The 10550-nt window shown below is 39.6% G+C and overlaps 1 protein-coding gene across 1 annotated transcript in view; it reads left to right on the top strand.

The window, feature by feature from the left end:
- Positions 1-458: 458 nt before the first annotated feature.
- SPATA6 (spermatogenesis associated 6) overlaps positions 459-10550 on the top strand; it is a 52370-nt gene continuing 42278 nt past the window's right edge. Inside the window, exon 1 of the mRNA XM_077182491.1 lies at positions 459-801. Within this exon, the coding sequence (XP_077038606.1) occupies positions 736-801 (66 nt within the window). The 5' untranslated portion in view covers positions 459-735. The remainder of the gene's footprint in view (positions 802-10550) is intronic.

The following is a 10550-nucleotide window of genomic DNA, read 5'->3' as shown; positions in this document are numbered from 1 at the left end:
AAGATTATAAAAGCTGCCTTCACAATTTTCAAGTCCAATTCTTTTTCATTTTGCCAGGAATTAAACTTTCAGATCCCAAATGCAGCTTTAAAATCTGAGTTTGTAGGTCAAAAACATCAGAGAGGTTTGCAACAACTTCCTCCTTGCCACAGGCTTTGTCCACAGACACAGCTCAATGAAACGTGACTCCAAAGATGGATGCAGACCAATGACCAACACTTTGACCCTTCCAAGCCCTGGGACCACAATCCAGTGGATGTGAGAACCCACAGCAGGGGGAACCAGCTGGAGGAACATGCACAGGCCAGTCTTAATGCAGGAAAGCTTCATCCAGTTGCTCTTCTTACTCGATTTTACCATATTATAGCAGTTATTTGATCTCCAAGAGCTGCTGGACCATGCAAGATTCAAAGCAAGCCAGCAAACTTCCTGTCCAACACTCAGGTAAATGAATATTAAATTCAGGTGAGTATTTGATTGCCCAGTGTGGCAGGCAGAGGGCTCAAACAATGGGGAAGGTTGGAGTCAGTCACTACAGCAAGACTCTGTGTTAGGAGGATCCCTATTCTAATTCCCTTCTTGACCTCTAAAGTATTTTTTTCTTCCTTTTTTTTTTTAGTGCTGTTTCTATCTACATCAATGTTCACAGACATCAAAACTAGTTAAGAATAGACTAAAAACTGAGCTAGTCCAAGCCACCAGATCAATGAAGATACAGTTCAAGAAGGCAGCATCATGGCCTGCGCCCAGGTGTTGACTGGAAAGAAGGCAGAGAAGGAACTGTACCTCCAGTCTGATGAGGTTTGTGCTCCATCAAGCCTTTGCAATCATGCCTTGCCTCATGGCAGCATAAGTGTGGTCCCTAAATCCCAACTTTTTTAAGATAAAGGTACTACCAGGGTTACTTTTTTGGAAGCATAAAAATTTCAGATTTAGATTGATGTTCTTTTTTATTTTGTGATCATAGCTAATTAAAATAACAATAGAAACATATACAGATCCAAAAGTTTATTAAAAAAGAAACATTTTAGTTTAATTATGCCACTATGTTGCGTATGACAGAAAGCCCACTGAAATCTGAATATTTGATGATCTCTGGAATTTGACTAAGAGCTCTTCAGCCTTAGGGAGAAACTTGACAATTACTAATCTACATATGCTGACAATATCAGGGGCCCCATGAGGGTCTTTAATTGCTCTGTAAACTTCAAACTGGAGTGTTCTTCAGTAGGACAAAACAAGATGCTGCATTCAAGCTAAAGAAGAGTGGTAGTTGACATGTTTATTAAATATCCCTAGGCCCTGAAGGATTGCAGGGTTGAAGGTTCTCTGGATAGAAGAAGTTATAAACGCAGCATCTGATTTATTCCAGACAGAATAATTAAGCATTAATGCTCAGGTGCAGCTACAGCACAATGGATCCAGGTAAACTTTCTGGATTTCCACAACTCCGAACTGTTTTTCCATTCTCTTGCTTCTACAGCCCTTTTTGCTACATTTGCTTAAGCTTTGTGACTGAGCACACGGAATGTCTGCATGATGTGAACAGAAGTGGGCGGTGAGTTCTATAAGGTGCTGACCTGAGATTTCTTGAAAGCAAAATGTGTGATATTTGCCTTACTGTTACTTAATTGGAGGCAGTGAGTTTTGTCCATGTATCTCGCAGGGGAGGACTTTTGTCCTCCAAGATACCTTCAATACAGGGCCTGAATTTTTGCCAGAAATTTTAGTACGTCTGGCTCAAATAGCAGCTGCAGGAAAATGGATTGTTTCAGAGGAGAACTGATAGTTTCCTATTCTTTCCCTTTAATTTACAGCTTGACACAAGCCCACGCTTTGATGCTGAAGGTTACATGTGTGTTATGGCCAGCACAGAAGGTTATTCTAGCTCATTCTCCTGTTGCTGCATTGACTTTGATGTTTACCTTGTACGTTGTCAACATAATCACCAAGCAAATTCTGATTGCTTCATTTCTCATTTTATTTCTATTTCAGGAACGTGTAGAGTTTTCCTCCCACTGCTGGGAGGGTTCATTACCTCTGCTGAACTGGCCATAGCTAGTGGAGAAAGAAATAACATTAACCCCTCCAGAAGCCACCTAAAACAGCAGAACTGATCTTGGAGAGGGCTTTTACAAAGTGTTTTGTCATTTCTGGGGAGCAGAAGGAACAGACAGAGCTCGGATCACAACCCAATGGGATGTGCAGCACTTCCCATTAGGGAAACACCTTACCTTGCAATGAAGTTGATTGGGAAATAATAGGATGGAGTAAATCCTGAAGGTCCCAGTACCAGCTTCATTCTGGGCTCTAGTAACACAGTCCAAACCTTTCAGTTTGGGATGGGAGAGTGTTATCGACACAACACGTTAAACAACCTTAACTCCAGTGAGCAATGGCACCAGTAAAACACTTGTTTATTAGCAGAATGCATCTGATCTCAAAGGCCTGCATGACAAGTTCATTACATATCAATTTAATTAGCTGATTTACATTTAATTTACATTTCAATTAATGTCTTTAGCAACAAAACGTTGCCTTAATAGGGTAATTGCCTATTAGGCAATATGTAAAAGAATAAATAGTTGCATTCTGAGGAAGAATTCCTATTTTCAATTTTTTATTACCATAAATAACCTAAATAATTATTGCTCTTAAGGGGCCACGTCCCAGCTCCCTTCTGGGCCTAATTATAAAGACTTAGTACCTCATTAGGCAAAATGGTTTCAGAGTCACAGAAAAGCATTACTCTAATCGTGACTCATTAGTTTCGACAAAAGAGGGGAAAACTGCAAAAGTCGGCAAATTTTGCCATATTAGTCTTGTGGTTCATAAGCAGAGGAACATTTGAGAAGTGGCTCTTACAGATGTGTAGGCGTTTCTGTCATGAAGTCCTGTTTTCAGAAGGGTTGTTTTGTTAACTTTGGTCATTAAGAGAGAGTCACGTCCAACTGGAAAACCTGGCACGTACAGCCCTGGTGTGGAGCAAGAACTTGAGCAAACTTTTGGGTTTCTGCTCATCTTTTCCCCTCATGGCCACGAGCACAGGTGGCTTGGTTTGATGCTGTAATGTTGGGTTCATCTTCCACCATGCCAGAAGAGTTGCTTTCAACACCATAATATATTCCAATGCACTGAAAATGGACAAATGATTTATAGGGTTTTTTTTAAATTCAGTCGTGTTTTATCACAGTGTAAAATTTACTGCAGGCTTGGATGTGACCAACCTGTAACTTTATGGCTCTCAGTGTTGGATCTACTGATGTAAAGCACTGAACTTATACATGCTCACCCTGATGGCTTAAATTTGTTAAAAAATAACGTGGAAGGTTTGGTGCAGTGCTGATGGGGTTTATGCTACGTTAGGCATCACCTCTCTGTGCTGAGCTAACATGACACTGGATCCAGAATCCTCTGTTCCTCTGGCAGTCAGTGTAAAGCCAACACTAGGGCACCAAGCTGGCACCAGGTGCGTGTCAGAAGCTCTGGCTGATTTGATGGACATGTCTGTGCTTTGTTTGGATGAAGTTTGTTCTTCTGGAGACTCAGCAGTGCAGAGATTCAGAACTGATGAGTGGAACTAAGGGCACTGATTGCAGTTGCTTAAAATTATGCCATGTGAGGAAATAAAAAGGGACTAGTTAAGATATTGTTTAGCAAATCATAAATTAATAATATTCTAGGAATACACAGAGCTTTTAAAATGAAAATGTTTAAATAATGAGAAAACAACCTTTTCATATAGTGTTAGTTTTCTCATTAACCTTTAATGATGATTCATGTGTAAAAGAAACACAAACAGCTAGAAATAGGATTGTTAATTATAGCATTGTACAGCCTCCAAGAAAGATAATCGGTGGGGGTTCTTTTTTCTCTTTTTTTATTTTTCTCTTCTTTTTTTTTTTTCCTTTTTTAGTGACTAGGTGTTAGTGTCCTCATTTTACAGGGAGTTAAACTGGCAGCACAGAAATGTTAAGGGATATTTCATATCTCAGAGCTGTAAGGAGACTCCCTACCCTTACACTCCAGCCATCCTGCTCTAATGTTTACTGAAGTCAGCAATGTCTCTAGGGGATTTTGGAACTCATCTTGAACCCCAAGATCTTCAGACCACTTATGACTGTCCCATACTGTGCCAGCTCCTTACCTGGTTACCTGGTGTAACTCACCCAACTCTGGAGGCAATTCATCTGCACTCTGTGTTTGGGAAAATTTATTGCCAGAGACTGGGAAGCTCTAGTTCATTATTACTTAACTTTCCTTTAACAAGGTGCTGTGTGTATACACAATTAAGACACTGAAAAAGAAAGCAGGTAGGAGTCACTTTCTTATAATACTAAGGGCACACTTTTACTAGGATAACAGTGCTAGAGAGAAAGAGAGAGAGAGGCTTCTACTTCCAAAAAATATCTTATTACATTCAAAAGTTAATTACCCAGGATTCAGACGTATCTTCTGCTATTCTGAATTGTATTTTTGCCCCTACATCTGATGGATCTGGAATTCTCATTTGAGCTGCTAGCCCAAAAGCTCATTTAAAACCTTCCTGACTTTCCCATGTCCCTGATTAACACTAATCCACTCTGCCCTTTCTTTTGCTACAGGTAATCAGCCTAGGGTTAGGGATGTTCCCAAGGAAAAAGCTGTGGAGGCAGCCATGTTGTGGCACTTTTGTGCTCCCCTTGGGATGCCTTTACAAATCTTCTTACAATGAAAAAGAAAATGTTCTGCCCTCCAAAGTGAATTCCATTGAAAACCAAAAGTTCTTGTCATAAAAAAAAAAATATTTTTAAAGTATATATATAGATATATATGTATGTAATATCGCTCTCTTTTTCTGATGAATTGGAGACATTTTAAAGCAGCAATGTTATAATTTATGGGGAATTTGAGCATAGCCCTCAGAGCTTCCTATTAGAAACTAACTTCAGTCATTATTTTGAAATAGCATTTCAGGTTTTTTTCCTCTAATATAAAAAGCTATGATTTATAACAGGAAAACAAGCCAGCAAGAAAGTCCTTGAGGTTCTCTAGTGACTTCACTGTTGTCAATCAAAATAACAGGGAAGATGCTCAAACGCTGCTCCTTTAATGGGCAGTGGGACAAAACTCCTGACACACTGCAGAGGCTTTTGGAAAACAAGTGCCTGATGCCATCTGAGCTGGGTGAGGCTGGCACAAGCCAGAGCCTTGATCTGGATGTGATGGATTTTGAGCTTTAACTGCCGTTCCAGGTGGCCTGTGCCAAGTCTGTGACTTCTCAGCCCCTATTCAGCTGCTGCCTCAGCCTGGCTGCCCAGAGGTGAAGCTTGTCCCCCTGCAGGCTCAGAAGCCTCAGAAGCTGGCATTCCCTGCCACCCCCCAGCAGCTCCCTGGGCAGTGCCAGGTGCTGCAGGGAATGGGCTCCAAGGCAAATCCTTCAGAGCCCTCTCCACTGATCTCTGCTCAGTGAGCAGTGCTTTACCATTATTTGTTAAAATGCTGTACAGTCACAACATTCACACACAGAACATACAGTCAGGGCAGCCTCCTGTACATCACAGGCCATTAAATACTGCTGTCAATCTTCTTTTTGTTTGGCTAAAATATGTTTTGTTTCAACAAAAGCATTTCTTTTGTGAGCTTCTCATTCTCCTTTGGTATGGTCAGGAAATGGAGAATTCACTTTCTCTTTGATAGCCGGTTCCAGTGGTTACTCCCTTTCTCTGTTACAATATAATGCCAAATATCTAATTCAATTTTTTTCTAGCTTCAGCCTCCAGCAACTGATTCTTGCTATGCCCTTCCTAGTTAAATTAAACATCCATATAGTATTCTGTGTTTTCACAAAGGTACTATCTGCTGTAATCAAGCCACAGCTTTTGGCTTTCTGCTCAGGCCACTGGGCTCTTGCTGTTGCAGCCAGAGTCATTGTGGCTGACTTTCCATCAGCAGAGAATCTTCCCTACAGAGCACTTTTGGACACTACCCAGCTGCTCAGAACTACTGCAGGACAAGAGTCATTGTCTCTGGTGTAGCAGAACAGACAAGAATAGTGAGTCATGTTTGCTTCCTCCATGACCGTTGTCTTGAGCTGCTTTGCCAAGCCAACAATGTTCTTTTCTTTGCCTTTTAAATACAAAGCTGTACATACATAAGAAGTAAAAAGCTCTAATTTATTCTGTGAAAGTGTTCATCAAGTGAGAGACGGGACTCTGGGAAAAGATTAAGAGCTTACATTTTTCATTTGACTTATTTCACATAAAATTTCATAGAGGATAAAATGATGGGCGGAAAAGAAGCAATGATATTTCTGTTTTATCTCTTTCTAAGGACCATAAATCTTTCTGAAGTATCATTAATTATAGCAGCACCATTCACAGTGCTATTGTTAAGGGTCTATCAGCAGTCCCATTATAAAGCCCTATTTTCAGGGGTTTATAACTTGGTTAGAAGAATTTTGTTTCTGGCAAAAACTTTGCTGGGGCAATGTCTCCACCTAAGACAATTTATTTTAAATGTAAAGCACAAAAAAAGATGTTACCTCTTCTGAACTGAGTAAGGGAGAGACTAGGAACTTTCTGGGGTACAAAGCTAATGCTGTCTTCGCTGATTGAATTTGTGTCATCTGTGAATTCCTAAGACTGTATTCAAAGAAGTTATCTCTTAGATGAATTTAGATGATTCCTTTACAACACAAGTTTCCAATTACTACAGCTGAATTCAAGATCTGGAATATTCCTCTAGTGGCTGTAATCAAATCAGGTTTGATTTCTTCAGCTGCAGCCAGTCGAAAAAGAATTTAGCGGACCTGGAAAACAGCTTACATGTTAAGAAAACTTCAGTGTCTTTAGATAGCTTGCCTATTACTCTTTTTTGTTATACATCAAGAATAAGTGAAGCTAATGCTCACATGCACCAAAGTGAGTATTGACTTAGCAGCAAAATGGAGGAATTGCTCTGTCATGGCTGAGCCACAGTGAAATGTTAAAGAGGCACTGAGTTTCTCCAGATGTGCAGTAAAAATGCTCTGCAAAAGGCACTGGTGAGACTGGGAGGGCATGGCAAAGAAAGGTCACTGCTTCACCTACATAAAAACATGAGCAGGTGGCCTTTTGCCTGTAGCAACTCGTACATTCATCAAGAAAGCCAAGAGCTCTGCCCAGTCGTGTCTTTGCACATCAGGAAAGAGCAAGATGCTCAATAAGACAGGATCAACAAAATCATTGTGGCCTTTTTCGAAAGCAATAGATATTAATGAATGGGAACTTCTGGGCAACTTTTTTTTCCCTGCTTTAAAGTAGAAAGATTAGATGAAAATGTATTTTGTGAGGAGTGTGCTGACACCCTCAGGTAATCTCCATCCTCTGTCCTCATCAATAATCTAGCACTCTACCTTTCCCTGTTACATTACTGTCTGCAGTAATCCAATTCACTTCGGTCCCCTTAGATCCTATTAGAATCTCTCACAAAATTCTTCCAGCTCTGCTCTATAGTGTTCTGGGATTATTTAGTCTTAACTTCTGCTGCCTGTTTTCTTCTACTACAATTCTTTGCACAGGGACTGACTTTTGTGGATTGCACATTTAACCTCACAGTGAGTCAGAAGATCAAAATTAATGCAAGGGGGTATTGTCCAGTGGGGTCCCCAGAGCACCCTAATTCTGTTTGGAACATTGTTGAATACATCTTGTGCTAACAAGTTCCACCATCTAAAGTACTTTCTTCTATCAGTTTTGATTTTGTCGTCTTTTAATTTCACTGCACGTGTCCTTTGAAAGGATAAATAGGCATGGGCAAACAGAAGAACTTATTTCTACATATTATTCAGTCCCTTATGTACCTCCTTTGAATTACATCTTATTTTTCTCCCCTCTAAAGTAACACAGTCTTAATGTTTTGTTTGTTTGCCTTTCTAATGTGGAAATCTTACCATATCCTGTAATTTATTGCTGTTATTTGAGCAGATGCCTTCCTGGAATTCTCTTCAGTTATTAATGGTCAGTCATGCTCAGTGATAATATCTAAATAACAGGCTCGATGTGCAAGAACAGAGATGTCTCCTCTGGCTGCCTGGGCAACATCAGGGGCTCAAAATAGGTAGAAATGAACCTCTGACAATATTCCTAAGAACTGTAGCACAGGGTGCCAAATGTGGAAAGCTCCTTTATTCCCTTCACTCTGATTGCCAGGATGTCTGTGAAATATCACTTTGCACCCGGCGTTCTGCTTCCTAAGAAATGGAGAAAACCATTCCTGGCTTCTTAGCTGAAAGTGAGCCTCTGAAAAACTCGGTGATGTTAGGCTTGCTCTCTGATCTCCAGCCTGATCTGATCTAATTCTGTCTAATCCCTAGTATTTTTTAGATTCTGAACTGTACAATACCCACTGTTTGCAAACCTCACCCTTCCTATTTTTCCCACTTTACCTATTTTGCAGCATATTTCAATGCACTGAATCTCCTGATGCCTGACCATCATGAGAACTGCAACAATATGATATAAATCTTGTGGTTAATTATCTTAAACCAGTGTGACTTCAATCTTCTGACAGTTACTTCTAGTTTGCAGTGGTAGAAATAAGAACAAAATTGAGTATTTTGATGACATCACAGCTCTTCTGTAGCAGCCATTTTAGAGGGCCAGAGGACAGGAAAAGCTGAAGCCCATAACTAGAGTAGATTGTAAAAGAAAAAAATAACACAATGCAGAGAAGTAATTCATAGTCCTTTAATACATAGAACTAAGTATAAGTAGTATTACAAGAAGATTTACTGCTGTAAATGCAAAGGAATTCATGTGCTTTCACTGCAGGGAAATTTTACAGCAGTTAAAATCTGAGATCTATTACAGGAGCAACCACTTTTTTTGTCATTTTGTTTAACAGTTTTTTCTTATTAGAAATGCATTTTTAGTAAAAGTCTGGGTTTCCCTCATTGTCACCCAGATTCCTGCATTACTGTTCCTGCAGTGCAAATGCAAGTGTAAATCAGACATTTAACAAAAATGAGAAGGTCCAGCTGGGTCTCACATTGCTGCAGAAAGGGCTGGAGAGGAAAGCACTGCAGCAGCAGCAGCAGCCTTCCTTCCCAAGGCCCAGCAGGGAGAAGGGGCAGAAACTCTGCAGACCAGAAGGGTTTGCCAGGGAAAGGCACTGAAATTCATCACTGCCTTATCACTTTGGAGAAGCTTTCTGTCCTGCCTTGTGCTCCTTTTTCAAGGGCTATAAAGTACTTCTGTTCCAGGGCACTGCACATGGATATTAAATTCTCATCACAAACATGATACCATTTTTGATTTCAGCATTTATCTATCTTCTGTTCTTATAAGGCCACACTTACCATAATATCTCATACTTCACAATCTTTAACACATTATTTAACCCTCTAAAAAGCATATATATGAAAGCTGGCTGAAAATAAGCAATAAACCATTTTAATACTGGTACCATCTGAAGCTATGGATTTGTGAGAATTTTCTTCTCATTAACTCTGGAATGCTATTCATAACCTTGAGACTAATAAAACTTAGAAAATTATTTTATCCAACAATAAGCCCCTCCTTAATATACGTATAGAAGTCTACAGAGAATTCTTCAGGCCCTAAACACAGAATCCTTTGCTAAAACAAAAAAAAAACCCAAAAAACAAAAACCAAATAAACAACAAAAAACAACCCTAAACCAAAACAACCCAAACCACACCCTAAAAAAGACCCAAAACCACCTAAACAGAAACAAATAGAGCTGCTACAGAAGTCACATTAATGGAAACAAGCCCTGCCTTTCCAATCCTTTATTTGTTTTAAAATATTGGTATCAAGTATTAGTAGCAACACTTAATCCATCTATTGATTTCACTTTTGGTCTGCACTGGCCTATTGTGTTCTTTGCTGTTTCCTTTAAAAAAAATAAGCAAAACCAAAAAACAAAGACAGAAATCAAAGCATTTTCAGAATGCTGTTTCTTTCCAGATCACTTAACATGATTTTTCTTTGAAATTGCAAAATTAAAATAAAAAAAGCCAAGGGATACATTTGAGCCACTGCTTTCTTTTGGAAGCAATTAAAATTTTCTGTCCTCTCTACAGCTGTACTTCAGGACTTGGAAAGAATATTTAAAGCCCAAAATCCCCTCAAGGTGTGAGGCTGAAATAATCTCCACTTGCTAAGACAGAAATCAAACTATTTTGGTGTTGGATGGGATTGCAAATACTCTGAAAACAACTAAGCAGCAGAGACATTGGGGAATATCCTTGATATGACCAAAATGGTGAAGATCAAGGACATAAATCTGAGTTTGTGGGAGGATAGGAATAAACAGTTTCAGATATGAGCATGCAGACGAGTCTTCAAAGATGGAATATACCCTGTGCACTGTGTCTCACCCACAGAGAACATTAAAATGGGATACTTGAGTCAAAAGGGCCCAGATGTCTACAACACGATGCGGGTAAATTGCATCAAAAGAGTAAAAGAAAAAAAAAAAAAGCATGGAAATCCAGTGCTTTTTAGCTACTTAAGCCTGGAGATGTATAAAACTTGGTTGAGACCCCTCTGCTGCAGAGAAGGCTT

This window comes from Agelaius phoeniceus, chromosome 8 (assembly GCF_051311805.1).
Source record: "Agelaius phoeniceus isolate bAgePho1 chromosome 8, bAgePho1.hap1, whole genome shotgun sequence".
NCBI lineage: Eukaryota > Metazoa > Chordata > Aves > Passeriformes > Icteridae > Agelaius > Agelaius phoeniceus.
This window is presented reverse-complemented; position numbering and strand designations above follow the sequence as displayed.